Source organism: Orussus abietinus, unplaced genomic scaffold (genome assembly GCF_000612105.2).
Source record: "Orussus abietinus isolate OABI.00-Male unplaced genomic scaffold, Oabi_2.0 scaffold71, whole genome shotgun sequence".
Lineage (NCBI taxonomy): Eukaryota > Metazoa > Arthropoda > Insecta > Hymenoptera > Orussidae > Orussus > Orussus abietinus.
In genome coordinates, this window is record NW_019394238.1 from 264,792 (window position 1) to 280,812 (window position 16,021).

The 16,021-nt window shown below is 38.5% G+C and overlaps 1 protein-coding gene across 4 annotated transcripts in view; it reads right to left on the reverse strand.

The window, feature by feature from the left end:
- Positions 1 to 16,021, reverse strand: part of LOC105699895 — a 103,030-nt gene that overhangs the window by 5,386 nt on the left and 81,623 nt on the right. The window contains exons 1-13 of one of the 4 annotated variants that reach the window (XM_012425316.1): positions 10,851 to 11,036; positions 10,599 to 10,629; positions 8,990 to 9,321; positions 7,686 to 7,878; positions 7,535 to 7,593; positions 7,285 to 7,468; positions 7,028 to 7,200; positions 6,309 to 6,425; positions 5,974 to 6,225; positions 4,345 to 4,516; positions 3,268 to 4,219; positions 1,526 to 2,855; positions 29 to 973 (exon numbers count right to left, since the gene is read on the reverse strand). In XM_012425316.1, the coding sequence (XP_012280739.1) occupies positions 29 to 973; positions 1,526 to 2,855; positions 3,268 to 4,219; positions 4,345 to 4,516; positions 5,974 to 6,225; positions 6,309 to 6,425; positions 7,028 to 7,200; positions 7,285 to 7,468; positions 7,535 to 7,593; positions 7,686 to 7,856 (4,355 nt within the window). In that variant the 5' untranslated portion in view covers positions 7,857 to 7,878; positions 8,990 to 9,321; positions 10,599 to 10,629; positions 10,851 to 11,036. Of the gene's footprint in view, positions 1 to 28; positions 974 to 1,525; positions 2,856 to 3,267; positions 4,220 to 4,344; positions 4,517 to 5,973; positions 6,226 to 6,308; positions 6,426 to 7,027; positions 7,201 to 7,284; positions 7,469 to 7,534; positions 7,594 to 7,685; positions 7,879 to 8,746; positions 8,960 to 8,989; positions 9,322 to 10,598; positions 10,683 to 10,850; positions 11,037 to 16,021 lie in introns of those variants that run through there. The other 3 variants (XM_012425310.1, XM_012425325.2, XM_023432020.1) reach the window with 3 other exon arrangements.

Genomic DNA, 16,021 nt, shown 5'->3' on the forward strand with positions numbered 1-16,021 from the left:
ATCACTGATCATGGATAATTAAACCAACCTCAAATAAGTTCTTCGACCGTATCGCCAAGCTCTTTGGTAGGTATATGGTCTTCCACGTAAACCGGTCTCGCTAGTCGGAGATTCGGACGATGCTCCAGAATTCGAACTTTCTGATTGATTGGATGAGGCAGGAGGTACTTGATTATTGTTGGTATTCTCGGGAAATTCAGCATTTGATGTAGACGGGGTATGAGATAGCTGGTCTGAAGTAGAATAATCAGCTGTGCTAATTCTATTCGTTATTTTTGATACTCCAGAGAATGGTGTACTTGCAGATGCAGCGGTAGTTGGTATACTTAAGTTACCAGCTATGTTCGATACAAGATTTGATATACTGGGAAGTTGTACATTACTATCGTTAGTTGTTAAATTGGAGTAGGTGTGGTCGCTGGTAGCATTCGCGTTGCGAGCTGGATTGCTGGAACTTGGGCTTTCGTAACCGTTATTCGAACATAAACTTTTAATAATCTCTGAAATAGTGCGCGGGCGCCTTTGTTTTAATTCGGATTCACTCGGTAGCAGATTCGATAAGCTTATATTTGTTGAAGTTTCACCGGTGTCAGTGGATTCATTTGCTTTTGGAGAGGTTGATCTACCTTTTTTGTTACTCGTTTGATGCCTTATGATCCCTTTCGACGTCGACGGTTGGCTTTGATCGTACTTTAAACTGTCATCGGTTTCATTATTTTCTCTTTTATAATTCTCAAGAAGCGCCTTTTTGAAGTTTTTTGCAGGCTCTGAAGGGGATTCGCCAAAAAAGCAGGGATTTTGCGCCGATGTTGACGGTATTGCGGTTACATCAGAACTCGTACTTGGTTGAGATTGCGTCTGATCGTTATTCTGCCTCTCTACGTGTACAGTCACGTGAAGCGAACGAATTTGATGTTGAAGACTCTCCCACATCCTGCGTACGTGTTGCAATTGTACAATTTCCAAGCGGGCTCTGTAAATAATATCATGTACGGCACGTAAAGAGATAAACTAAGTTTTAAAATAATATTTTTCATGAAATTTCGTGAGTTTCAGGACCTACTTTAGAGCCTCCATGCACCTCCATGCACATGGCAAAATTTAAAATGAATCGGTAAACCTAAATCGGAGAATACTTTTACCAACGATTTGACTTCTTAAATATATATAGGCTGACTCTTTCATATCACCTTAAGGATTCAGATACACATAAAAAACGCTTTAAATATGTGTTTAAATACTGCGCCAATTGCACTCTAAGAAGTATTACAAGACGTGTTCTCAAAATTGAACAAATAACGTTGACAGGAATCATCAGAATCAATAAAGCTTCGTATATGTTATGCAAGGGGGCAAAGATCATTCACGTCTTTTCGGCTGTGACTACTAGGGCCTTAAGCTAAACTACCATACATTGTCTACAGACAATTTTGCAAAAGATTAGATTTAGATTAATAGATTAGATTAATAGACAAAAGAAAGATAGAACTTTATTTTAAGAAATCAACTGATATTTAATTCTTACCTGCACAAACGTTGCATGTTATCAATGTGGCGACTAAGTAACTGAACCTCTCGCCTTAGCCCGACTGCTTCGTTATACTCTTGACCTTGCCGGGCAAGCCACGTACGAATACCTTCATCTTCTGTTCTTCTGTCGAAGTTCACCGTTTCTGTACTACTTGTGCGCGGATCAAATTCCCCCGCATCGTACGTGTTAGTTTCTGCGTCTTGATTTTCTTCCACGTCATTCCGTAATACCTGATCGGAATTATCTACGTTTTGTATATTGCTCACTTCTGGAACATTGTGGCCTATTGAAGGAATTTCAACATTTTCGGAGACGGCGTCAACAGTCTCAATAAAGTGTTCATTCAATGCTTGAGAGTGTGCATTATCCACAGCACTTGAGTGAGGAACTTCGACTTCTGTTACGGGCAACTGATTCCGTTCCATCCTTCTATTTTGAGTTTCACGTAAACTTCGAAATGGAAAAAGAGGTGGTTGTTCATACCGGCTCAAATTTACTGAAATAGGAGACAACTGGTTTCTGTCATTAATCGTTGTATCGATTCCAAAGTCGTTTAAATCAACGGAGTCGGCAGGTACTGTTCTTAAATGGTCCAAGGATGAATTCTCATTAGTTGAATGTAATTCCGAATCCAGTTCGCCGTTCCTACTAGGTGTATACAATCTTACAAGCCTAGGCCTGTGTCGAATAGCTGCACTTGAATTTGGTAAAAAGTCATCGTGAATAGGGTCATTGTTATCCACAACGGATCTCAAGTTGCCTTCTTCTAATGCATTGGTTGAAATTTCACGAGAGCGATCATCAGAAACTTCATTGGATGTTTCTTGAGTTCTATTCGGATATAAACGTACCCAACGGCTGGTTCTTCGTCTTGATGTACTTGCGTTAAGTAATACATCGTCCTCGTTTGAATCTGAGTTACTATTTTCCTCGAGCAACCAATATCCATTTTCCGATTGTTCACCAGCATTTTCGTCATCCAGTGGCTCTTCGGGTAAATTTTCTGCCGGTTCAACATGATCTGAGTACAAATTTCTTTGATACGAATCTAACGGCCGTCTCGGTTGTAAAGGTCTGTTTCTAAAATAGTAAGGTGTTGTATCAACATTGATATTACCCGTCGGGCCACTTGTACTCATTTCTGGGGTTTCGTTCCTTTCGTTAGAATTTGCTCCCCGCTGATCGATCAACTGATTTATTCGCTGTGCCACAGGCCTTGGCATACTCGGTTGAAAAGCTGAATGCGAAGAGACTGTGAAGTTTGACATGCTCGGGTGAGGAGGAACAGTTGAGTATCCTTCATCACTAGATGGTGAGCTGCCACCTAAAATTATTATACCTTACGTTTAATAATGCCTACCCCAGAATAAAGCATTTTCAGGAAATTATTAGGTTTAATTAAGTGTGTTTTTACTTTCTCCTTTTATATCTTTTTATCATTGGTTTACCGAAATGACATGAAACCCTTCAGTTCGTATAATTCTCAACGTAGACTGTAAAAGGCTTCAACATGAACATAAATATCGGTAACGGGACGTGCCAGCTTATGTCACCATTTGAGTATTTAAAACGGCATTACCACCAAAAAGGGTATAGATGAATTTTATTTTATCGATGTCGATTAAATTTCTTAACGCCTTTCATATCCTCTTAACTCTACGACAATTTTTCCGTAACGAATATTAATATATAACTAATGTAAAACATCCAACCTACCCATAAAATATCCAACCTACCGTGTATTTCTCTCCATGTACGGGTATTAGAATTGTAACTTGAGTACCAAAGACGAGAATTATCCCTTCGCCTTCTCCTTACAGGGGGTTCGTCATCCGTGTCAGTCGGTTCTAAACGTCTTCTATTGGACATTGCAGGGCCCTGCGTACTGTCTGATCTTGTAGCTGACCTGTTCCACTTCCTGCTGCTTTCGCGGTTTGTTGTAGCAGACCTATCGACATTATGCTCCTCGAGAGCATCGCCAGCAGCGGAATTTGAAGTCGACGGGGCGAATTGATCAGACCTCGAGGACGAATTATTACCAGACGTTCCTGGAACTTGTTGCATTTCTAAAGTCGATTGTTGATCTACGTTTCCAGGAAGTGTGGTACTTGAATTTGTAGATGGACCATTGCTTCCTACGGGCCACTCGGTCTCGTTTGCACTGATGTCATTGGGCTCCGTTTCAGTATTTGAATTGCGACGAAGCATAACGTACATATTGAATTCATCTCGAAGCCTTTCAATTCTGGAACTTGTATTCGTAAATTGTACTTCCATATTACTGAGCGCCTCTATATTGTTTAAAACATTTCGGAGCATTTGCAGCCTGGAACTGCGATTGTTGGTCTGTGCAAAAAGTGTCGATGTGTGAGCTTGTAAGCGTTCATGTAACTTCTGTAATCTAGCGAGATATGCATTATTATTTTCTGCGGTGGCATTAAGAGCCTCTCTTAGGTTTTGAAGAGCAAATCCTGTATCCTCCTGTTCTGAACGTTCCATAAATCGTCGTCGATATCGCAGTGGCCTCTCTATGCCAGAATTGTTATTGTGTATAGTTGAATTCATTACATTTCTCAGTGTTCGAAAGAATGCCGCTGTTCCAGGTTCATTTCTAATAGTTTCGCGGGTTTCATCCGATTGCGCTCCAGAAGATTCTGGCATGTCCATAGGATCGGTGCCTCTATCCATCTGTCGACATTAAAATGTAATGTTCATTCTGGCTGTTGCTTTCACATAATTAATAATCGTTTAAGACTTTAAAAAATATAGTTTCATTAGAATATAGCATAACATAATGCAGAATAACCTCTCACCGTATCTCGATTTCTGGAAGTATCATAGTACCGATTCACAAGAGCCTGATATTGATCAACCAAATTTCTATAACATGAGTTAATTCTTCTTTCGATGTCATGTGTATTAACACCTTCTAGTCTCTCATCCATTTCAGCCCACATATTATCTAACCGTTGATAGAGGTCGGACCTATAAAGATCTGGATTATTATAGTGTCATATCGCGATTTCAGTAACATATTGTATTCACGAAAGATAAAACACAAATTGGGTTGGTTGTTATTCAAACATTATAATTTATATAATTAAGTAATGTATGACAATCATACAAAATAATAAATCAATTAATTACCGTTCATTACGTATGATGATGATTACAAAAGCAAAATGTAAGGCCGAAATTTTAACGGCGTTCACCACCAAAGTGGGGACGATGATTTCCACTGCTAGATGGTATTAGCATCGAATTCGGTGGGAGGTAACCGGAACGTACTTTCTCGCTCAGATGAGTGATACGCGACCATGGACGTAAGAATACATGGACGGAGCCTAAAGTCCCATCAGACTAGGAGGACAAGTCTGCGCGTAGGAAAGGGAGGGTGTATTGTTGGAAAATTTTTCAGCCTCCTGATTGGTAGATCACCTGTTTCATGTCGTTTTTCACGTTCATGGTAGATCATCTTATTTCCTGTTTGCTCTAACTTATTTCTTTTTTGCCACTCTTGTACGTAAAACATAATTATTAACCTTATTTATGCTAAAAATAGCATATTGTACATCATTCACTGTTTATTTCTTCATAGCCAGCACCATTCTTTACTTGCTACTCTTAAAATGACAACTAATCATCCAATCAGCAGCCAATCTTCTAACACACATCCAGCCAGCAGACAAAACAACCAATCAGGAACCTAGATTTTGGAACACTACGACTACCTTACGTTCCTACGTGTTCCCTCCTTACTTACTCCAGCACTCATCCCTCTGGCTTGAGCTCCGTCCACATATATTCTTAGGTCCATGCGACGCGCCATGGGTGGTGTTTGGCGATCGTCGAAAAATATGTGCGTGCCTTATACGTATAGGACTCACGCAACGGCTAGACGACTCTGGACTAGGAGTCGAAGCGTATGTGACATACGGACACACACACACATACGCCAGGTAGATTCTCCGCCTAGATTCGGCAACGGTTGCCAAGGAAAGCCCAAATTCCTCGCGAGAAACTCGAAAATCATGAAAAAGGTTCTTCACGGGGGCAACGCTTTTGAGTGTATTTATCAACCGATCGAGTTCAACGAGGGCTCGTTTTAAAGATAAAATGTTGACGTGTGTCCATATCGGAGCGATTTTCAAGAAAGTAACCCCCTCCTAGTCAAAAGAGCATTTAAATTATGTCGTTGCACTTTTTTTATATGAAAATGATCACTTATCGAAAATAGCTCCTACATAAATACAAGTCAACCCTTTATCTTTAATATGAGCATTTGCTAAGCTCTATCGGTTGAGAAATACGTCCGGAATCGTTGTTCCCGTGAGGCCCTGTAAAATCGCCAGAGTGGTGAACGCCCTTAAGAAATACTATTCCGATAACAGTGAGGGCTTCACTTATTATTTATATATATTCAAAAATAACCAATAAAATACCTAAAGCGGCTTCGGTGTTCTTCATCCTCACTATTACTGTTATCCACGTGCCGATTAGAACTCGACCTATTTTCTGTTGGAGGTGCAGGAGGATTCCGTCGATCGCGAAGCCAATAATCAGAATTGCGTGAATTCCATTCGTTTGTTCCATCTCTCCATCTTGAAATTTCTCTACTATAATAGTCGTTGCCCCACAGATGAAATCCGGTTCGAGGATAGTTTTCAAGGTCTTGAGCCCTTTCCCTTCTAAGTCTGGGATTATAGAATTAAACAGTTAGCATACATCTTATCACGTAAATGCAATGAAAGGTAAAATTCAGTGATTTGATGCATACCTTACGAAAGTGCTGAAAGACTGTTCCATTGGTGGTCGATCCCACTGAGATTGTAGTTGTGGTGCATTGGATATACCAGTAATTAACTTTCTTCCCATGTTATCAAAAGCCACATACCTACAATTCAATTTAGCATTTCATAGATATGTTGTATAAAGCTTTTTTCCTTTGGAAATTAAGGGGGAAGGGTACATTTCAAAAAAGCCCAAGTAGATCGTGCTGCCACGTAACAGCAAGCAGGGGCAACACTTGTGATGGAAGCGCTGTGTTTTGTAAGTCCAGGCACATTGGAAAACACTACACAACAAAAGAACTCGACATTTATAAATTCATCACGCATCACGAAAATGCACGAAATTGATAAATGTCGAGTTCTTTTGTTATGATACAATAGGTATGTTTTCTATTGAATTTCTTAATAACAGAGTCTTTATCTCTCTACGTGAAGTATGACATTTTTATTGAAACCCGATGTCCAATTACTCTAACGCCCGATGTTATTTGAATATGGCTGCTGGACATAAAAATGTCAAAAAATGTGAGTGCACTGTACAACAATGCCGCTTACTAAGTTATAAGTGTTGCTTGCTGTTACGTGGCAGCACGATCAATTTGAGGTTTGTCGAGCAGTGCTATTCTCCCTTAAGATTGCTTGAAATTAACAAAAAGAAAACAAGCAATATAAATTTTAGTTTCGATAAATTGTATTCCTCACACACCTAACTTTTTCCTTATCATTTCTCGTACTAGTAACTGCAAATGGTTCTGAGCGACTCCAGTCCCAAAAGTGAATCTCATTATATGTAGCTATAACGAGTAAACGTTCCGAGGGATGAAAAGCAAGAGATGCTATAACCGTTTGACTCTCAGCATTCCATACTTCACTGCCACCCTGTAAAGAACATATTTTTAATTCATCTTAATAAGAGGGTTAATATTACTCCACTCTTGGGATTCAGTTTATATAGCAACTCACACTAAGATCCCAAACACGAACTTGACCACCTAAACAACCTGAAGCTAGTATGTCACTTGACGATGGATGGAAAGCAATACACCATGGAGTTCGTGGATGACCTGATAAAGTTCTAATATTCTTGCCAGTCATCAAATCTGTTATATAGATGTTATGGTTACCATGGGTAGATGCAACTTTTGTCCTAAAAATTACATCAATATTATTAACTATGTAAATAATATTTATAAAATAAGTAAAATATGCATACCCATCAGGACTAAACACCATTAAAAATGTTGCCCGTGGAACACCAGGTAAATCACATATCTGGAGTAAACAGAAAAAACATCAGTGTTCAATTTTACTAGAAAAATTATGTAAATACATTACAAGGACAAAATTTAATTGTGTAAACGTACAAGTTCCTTATGATCCTTTAGAACAAGGTTCATCTCCGCAATTGGTTCCAATTCTCGAGTACTGCTCTTATGTGTTGTACGCAGGCCGCAATCTCTAAGCATTAAGTTACGCAGAACATTTTGAGACTGGCTACAGTGCACCAAATCCGGTCTTTTTTTAAATTTCCCCATTTAATAGACTTCTGTTTAAAACCTGTAAAAACGAAACACAGTTATTTAGCAACATTTGCTTGATGTTGTATTACAATAAATATATTTGTTAAATATTATATTATATTTTATAAATTAATTATGTTTATTTTCATTATTCACAATGGTCATTATCTTTAATATCTTAAAAGTACTAAAAAACTTGTTAATATTTTACTAAAATATGGGTTTTATAGAACATTGGAAGAAACACTCTGTTCATTTTAATTAATTTTAATTAATAATATCTTCTTATAGAAAGGAACATACAACATTCATTGTATAAAAAACCCGATTTTTTGCTTTCTTTTGGTTTAGTACCTTGTCCACTTCCAGAATACATGCTGTAGGCGTTTACCAAACATTAAATTTTGATTAACATAATTAACTTTTTAATTTAACAGCCTTTATTAAAAGTAAAATTAACAATAAACATCAGTTTTACATAGAAAGATGAAGACACACGGCTATAAGAACTTCATAATTGAATACATCTTTTTTGCGGTTAGTTATTGGTAGGAAGGACACGTCTCAAAGTATACGATTTAAACTTAATGGAAGAATACCAAGAAAATATACTGCTATGTATGCTGAACATAAAAGTAAAGTATTTTAATGTTATTAACCGTACCAAACGATGTACTCTCATCATTGAAGAATACAATTCTTTAATCAACCATGTTAAACAGATCGAAACATTGTTATAAAAAATGTGAACAAAATATATAGAATTTGTGCACGGTGAATGCAATCGTAACAGAGTTAAACAGTGTGGCTTACGACATACAAAATCATCAATCCTGACCCACAAAATTGAATCCTCGTTGAGCCTCGCAATCTTTAATCTTTGTAATTCAGAATTTTGCAATTACCTTGAGACGTCCAGGCGAGCTCAACGTACGTTAGCACAGGGTTAAGGGTGTTTTTAATCACCGATAAATTCCATCGGGACAATCTAACGTTGGAGGCTGCAAAGGAATCTCTAAACGTATTTAACGAGAATTAGGAACGATCGGTAAAGGGATCTCCATCCTTGGCCCGCCTCCTCGACGAATCGAGGAGTCGCATACGACACAACGTAGTCAGATAACAGTCCGAAAGGCAAAATTGCTCACCGTTCTCAATATCCGACGCTGCCAACATTCACGGGTCACGATAAGCTGCTTCACGCCAGACGACCGTAGCTGTGATACCGCATTTCACAGGGTTGGCTCTTAATTCCACGTAATTCGAAGGTCTTTGGAGCGAGTGGTCTTCCGAACCTCACCGAATCAGCCCTGGATCGAGCGCAGGGTAGCACGGCGCAGCTGGGTGCAGCACGTAGCAGCACCACGGCTCATACACGCTCGCAAGGAAGAAGGGGCCGAGGTGTAAACCAAACCGACAGCCACGGTCGGTGATCGGGTTGAGTTTCGCTCGACCGTTGTCAGATGGCGCCACGAGTCCACTGGAAAAGTCCAGCATAATATTTCTTTTTATTAATCTTATTGGATTTTTCCGGCAGAACTTATCGTAGCACCTTATTATTGTATTGCACCTTTGTAACAAAGGAATTCGTTTATAAATTGTAGTAAAGACATTGTTTGGTCAATCCTGTGCTCCGTTGGTTGGATAGGATAGTATCGATCTCAACTACCACAGTGTAGAACATTCCCCACTACTGTGGGGCTAACAAGGGAAGCTCCCCAACTCGGAAGTTCAAAAAATTTTGAAATTTGGGGGACATTTAGAGTGTCTAGGTGAGTTACAAACCATTTTTTTTTTCCCGGCGGAAAATCATTTTGAAGAGGAGAAATCATCCCCTGAATATTATTCGATTTTCAGTTTTCTCGTAAACGATGAGAGATACGACAAAACGTTTCAAATTAAAGAGAATGATTATAACATGTATATTCACAGGATATTTTTGTCATGTATAACATAGATGATGTAAGTTTTCTATATTGTCCTAATTTGTAAGTCCACTATAAATATATTATACTTCATATGTGCCCGATAATGCATCATAATTTTCATAGTGGTTAAAAGTCATGATCTATGATCACCAGATAAGAAGAAAGTAAATAAAAAGTGAGAGTATGGACGAAACGAACAGGTTTATTAAGTTGGAATTTAGATATAAACATTATGTATAAAAAATGTTAGGTTACATGAGGTCTTTTTATTTTTCTAAATGTATTATCAACGATGTTGATTAACCTTTGGTAGATGTTTACCAGAGCTATTAAATATTTTGTATGCATCGAGAAATAAGTAGATATTTATGAATCAAAAGTGGATATATAATTTTTAGCTACAAGCGACATAGATATTTATATATGTCGTTTAGATATCTATAACATATATTATGTAGTCATGTTCATAAAATAGATCTATATATTTACTAAAGACATTTATTTTGCGTGGATGATAGGCGATATACGTTTGCTATACTCATTGATCTCATTTAGACGTATAATATACAGATATTTTACTTCGTGCGGTGCCTGGGTGATAACAAATCCAGAGTTTCTAATCACAATTCGAACTACAAGTAATGAAATATTAATTTATCAGATCGGTGTATAGTTAACGTTTCATTTCACGATAAATAAAAAATAAAGTGTAATATTAACCCTTTGTACTCCTAAGGTCAGCTGTACTGCCTAGGCCCTGCCCTGTACCGCGTATAGCCAAGTATTGTTTGGAGTGCAACTGCAAAGGGTTAACAACGCATCAACTCACTTCTCCTTTACGTGACAGTGAAGGCGCGTTTCTTCAGACGGAAGTTATATACCGTTTTTATAAGTCCGTAAGGTCGATACACTACTGCCGATCAGATCAGACCAGATCAAACCAGATCATTTCCAATAGAAACAAACGTATTACTTCTTATGGATGTAGCTACACTGCACCGAATCTGATCTGATCTAATTCGACGGACCTAGTGTAGCCACGTTCATAATAAGTAATACGTTTCTTTCTGTTGGAACTAACCTGATACGGTCTGGTCTCGTTTGGTCTGATCTAATCGGCTGCAGTGTAGCCACAGATTAAGTCAACTAGGTGCTTATATTTGTTCAATTGTGATGAGCACTTATTAACGTCGAGCTTATATTCCGTCGATAAATCAAATGTGAGGTGAAGTAAAGGGATCGAAGAAGAGTCCGAATATTTGCGTCCTCGACGACTGTCTGGCGAATCGCGACTGTACCTTTAATATCTATGAAGTTAAATAAGCCATCTCTTTTTAGCAGAGTGGATGCTAGTGCGGCAGTCCCCACTTCGCCGCTCTGCGCATCCTATATTTATGTTTGCTACGCATCGCTAGTACGAGAGCAGGAGCTATCATCGCGGCCCGCCTCGATTCGGCTCGGCTCGGCTCAACTCGGCACGGCTCGGCTCGGCACGGCTCGGCTCGACTCGGCTCGGCGCGGCGCGGCGCGTCTGGCTGGCGGCCGGCCAAAATATCGATCTAAACCACTGTCGGTCGTCCGTGCGTTTGTCTGCGTTGCACTTCGACCGACCCTCTTCTGGAATCAAGGAATTTTCTCATCCCCACATTTACATAGGACTACGCGAGATAGCCGTTCCAATCAGATCTTGAATCTTCAATACCGCTCGAGTAGTTCCATTACCAAGTTTGACCACTTTCACAAAGTAGCGGTGGTTCTCTGGTTCGTTGACTGAAAAAAGAACGCAAATGGACCACAAGCAATGTGGCGTCAACGAGAGTATCGTCATTGTACGCACCACGTACAAGAGAAATAATAATGCATTCAGAATTTTCACAACTCGTATCGAGTGACGCTACCCAAGCAACAATTGCGTCACGGCGTAACCATGGTCCAATATAGTACATTATTGACCAAAGTTAGGTAACCGACCTCGGCATAGAAATAGAATGATAACAGAGATTTCAGTAAGGGTGGATTTATTTGCTATAATTGGACCACAATCATTGTTCAAGCTCGGACAACAGACGGAAATCCTGGAGACCGAATCGTTTGCAGATCTTGCACCATGACTGTCCTCGGAGACTGGATCAAGCATGGGATGATAACAGAGTTTTTACTAAGGCCGATAATTACTACTGATCCAGCATTGGCTATAATAAATCTAAAGATTAAAAACAATACTAGAATTGCGTTGTTAATAATTGTTTTTACTGAGTTTAAGACGTCTATCTATCCTTTCTACACAAGCCATCCTATGAAATTCATGTATTTAGTAAACGAAGAATTCTTTTGTTTTTTCTTTCTCAACAACGGATTTGAACACCCGGAACCTCTTGCTTGACAGTTGAATACGTTGACCATGCAGCTATTTAGAACAATGTACTCACACCGGAAATAATTCAGGTTTGTAAATTACGTAAGACTGTCGTCTCAAATATCGTCTTTTGATTGCCAAGGTGTTGTCATATTTAACTTACAGTGCTTTCTGTAAGTACGTAGTGTTCTCCGCGACATTATAATTGTGGGTTTCAAATATTATTCCAAATTGTTACGATTTCAAATCGGACAACCAATAGTTGAATAGGTATAGGTACCACCAATCAAAGTCGGGTAATTTGAACAAATTGTTGAATGTTAGCTCGATTTTTTTTTAACCATTCAAGCTTTCATTTCTTTTTCTCTAAAATTTAAGATATCATATTTATATTGTTCCTAAAATATAAGATATTCGGCAGTGTCTTGCTCAAGTTCAAGCACGCGGGAAACGATTTTCTTATCACTGGACTTTACGCATTTTTTGCACAAATAAATATATTTAACTCGAAACTGTATCAAGTGTTTTGGTATCGAAATTAAATACAGTTTAGTGCGACGGATGTTGAAAAAGAGGGCTCACTTTCCAGTCCCGAGGTGTTGTAAGACTTCCAAGAAGAGCAACCAAGCTTATATTATAATGACAGCTTTATTTCTTTATAGAAAAACGGATGTTAATAAATTTCTTTGCGGAGATAATTCGTGGGAGGGTAGGTACCATTTTTTGCACAATGCGTAACTCATTGTTTCGGGGTGGAAAGCCAAGAGTACTTAAATAGATGTCGATCAATCAATCTGCCATGTAAAAAATGCAGGATGCGTACGATGTTACGTATCACTCGTTCCGCGTGGCAGGGAAAAATCGCGCCGTGTTTTTTAACCCTTAGGCGAAGAGTGCTGTAGTCAGCCACTAAAGGGGTTAGACACTTCTTAAAGCTGTGACGTTATCAAAAATGCACACTCTACGTGAGCGTAAACGTACGTAACACATACCAACGGCAAAATATTCTCACCCGATGCAAGTATCGCGTTGAGGTTAAAAAAAAGTGACAAACAATTCGGTGTGTCTTAGTTATACATCAATTTGTACATGCAAATAAGATTAAACCAATTTTAGTTTATTTATATAAATTTACAGTATTTTTAAAGATTCTCGAATTTAGCATATCAAATTGTATTGATATACCACGGGAGGGTAGCAAGAAAAATGCTGAAAATTGTGGTGAATAGGATTATCTCCGGGCCTCATATGATTGTTTAAGGAGTAAATAGCTGCAAATGTTGTATCTGCGTTCCCAATGGAAGTATCGACACGTAGCGCACGTTTTCTTGTCTTACGTGACAGCGAACGAGAGCACAAGTACTTAGATAAATGTTGAACATTCCACGCTTAACAGTTCGAAGAAAGAAAAGACTAACGTCGATTGGTAACGATCGTTATATGTTCACTTCGCGTGGCTGATAAAAATCACAAGGTGCTTCCGACTCTTGTACATTTTCAAAAAGAAGGAGAATATGAGTCTGTGCCGTGTCATGGAAGGGTGAGTTTTTCATCCGGCTGCAGACATGCGTGGATAAGAATCAGCATTGGCTGTTCGCAGCGTCCCGAAGAGTGAAGAGCCGCACTTTTAGAGAAACGAGAGTTGAAGCAAGTAGGGACCAGCGAGTGGGAGTCAACCCCTTTTGTGAGCTACCCCTGTATTACCTGCGTTCTTTGTTCTTTCTGAAGTACACCAGGCCGTCGTCTTTTAATAATGTTGTGTTGATCAAAGGCGGGATACAGATAATTAAATATTAGTTATCCGAAGGACAAAACGGGGGTGGGTGGCGTGACCAACGTTTCTTACGTCATACCGAAAGGGTAACCGTATTTTCAAGTAGTGAAATTGGAATTCCGATATCACTGGGAAAAAGTCGCAGAAACAATTGCAATTATAAACCGATATTCGAATAAGAGATTCTCAATCGGGGGAAATCTTTACAGAATATAAAATAAAGTCATCAATAGGTATATATCGAATATGTGAGTAAAATAATGTACATTTGTTTACATCAAAAATTTGGCACGTCCAAGTGAGTTAACCAATCGGCATTGTAGGAAGCCCTCCTTCACTTTTTTCTTGGATTTTTTCCGAAGAAAACTCAATCATTTCCAGAATTCCCAACATTACTCCTCTCACACGATTCTTTGATTTGAGAATCTCAATTTTATTAACCTCCACCTCTACAATAGAGGCATGGCGGATGCTACCATCGTCAACATTGTGATACTCGAAGAGCGTCACTTGGTATACAAATCTCAATAAGAGAACTCGGCATACAAATATCAACAAAAATCACACGGTCTTTAAGAGCAGCTTTGGTCAGGTCTTCACATTCAAACTTCACCAAGTCAATTTCTAACAAAACCACACTATGTTTAAGAGCAGCTTCACTCAGGTTTTCACAATAAAAAAGAAACAACCATACAAGATTAAGTTGGCGTACGGTCATCGTGTTATCGTAGTGTTCGCGAATTTAATTGCAAATCGCGAGGTCTCAGATTTATGTGTACGGTTTAAAGAAACTACACCAATACTTGCATTTGGATACTCTTTGGTTAAACTATTACGTGGATCGGACAACTGTACATATAACTTTATCTGCTTCGATCACATTTTGATTTTATTTTCTGTCTATCGATTCAACATGAACTCTCTTACAACATTTTCTGTGTACTCTCCAAGGCTAAATAAACAATGATGAAGGTGTAAATCCTTTAGTACGTGCGTCGTGAGAATTTTCAACGATTCCTTTAGATTGTCGCAGCGACATAACCGTTGACGTGGAAGGAAAGAAATGAGGTAGGTTATTCGACCAGAGAACATCTCCGTCTGGTAGATTTTATAGGTTGGAACGCCTTAAAGGCGATTTCGGGGGATAGAAGTGCAGAATTTCGATAGGGAAATCATAAAACCTGAGACATTTTTCACTTGAGTTTGGATTCTGAATTATGTAATTTTCATAACAATTCCGGATTGTTTTTAATTTCCGTACAGCAAACACTCTCTATGGTTTGCACTGTTGTGACTTCTCAATGCAAGCAATAATGTTGCAGTATAGGAATATTTTACTAGCATTCAAGCAAACAATGGTTAAGGACACTTTCCTTGACGAGAAAAAATAATGATATATACTCATATGTAATTCTATATAATCAAGATATAATCGTATCTGATTAAGTATGGATCGTATATTGTTTATACATGACCAAATGTAGTATCATGTGCAATCATTTATAGATACCTATCTGAGAAAAAAAATTATATATAATCAAATATAATTCTATACAATCATGTACGCATTCGTATATGGTTATTTAGAATTGCATATGACGAAGATATAATAGTGTCAGATCAGGTATGGAACGTAACTATTAAAAAATAACCTAATTATTAAGAAATTAATTCAGTCTTAGTACATGTTGAACAAATATTAAATTAAATACTGAATAAATGATAAATGAAAGTAATGATCGGTTCAACAAATTTGACATTTCCGAAAATGCTCACGATAGACTCGGAAGAGGCCCTTTAATTTTTGTTAAATCATGTCTAGCTCATCAACAATGGTAATTTATGTTGCAAATAAACTCTATTGATGTCAGTACTTAAGACGATGGTGTATGCGCATCCCACAGACACATACATAGAAGATTTACATGTATGAACACAGGCATGCTAACGTGGTGGAGGCATTGCAGGTAAATTGTTAAATCTAGCGTGTTTATCGTGATTTGGGTGTAGATAGATAGAGGAAGCGATACGGGGATTGCTCGTGTCTGCAGCTGATCGAGTTTATTTTCGAACGAAATCGATCAGACCACGCTTATGGAATACTTCTGGTAAAAGTACAATA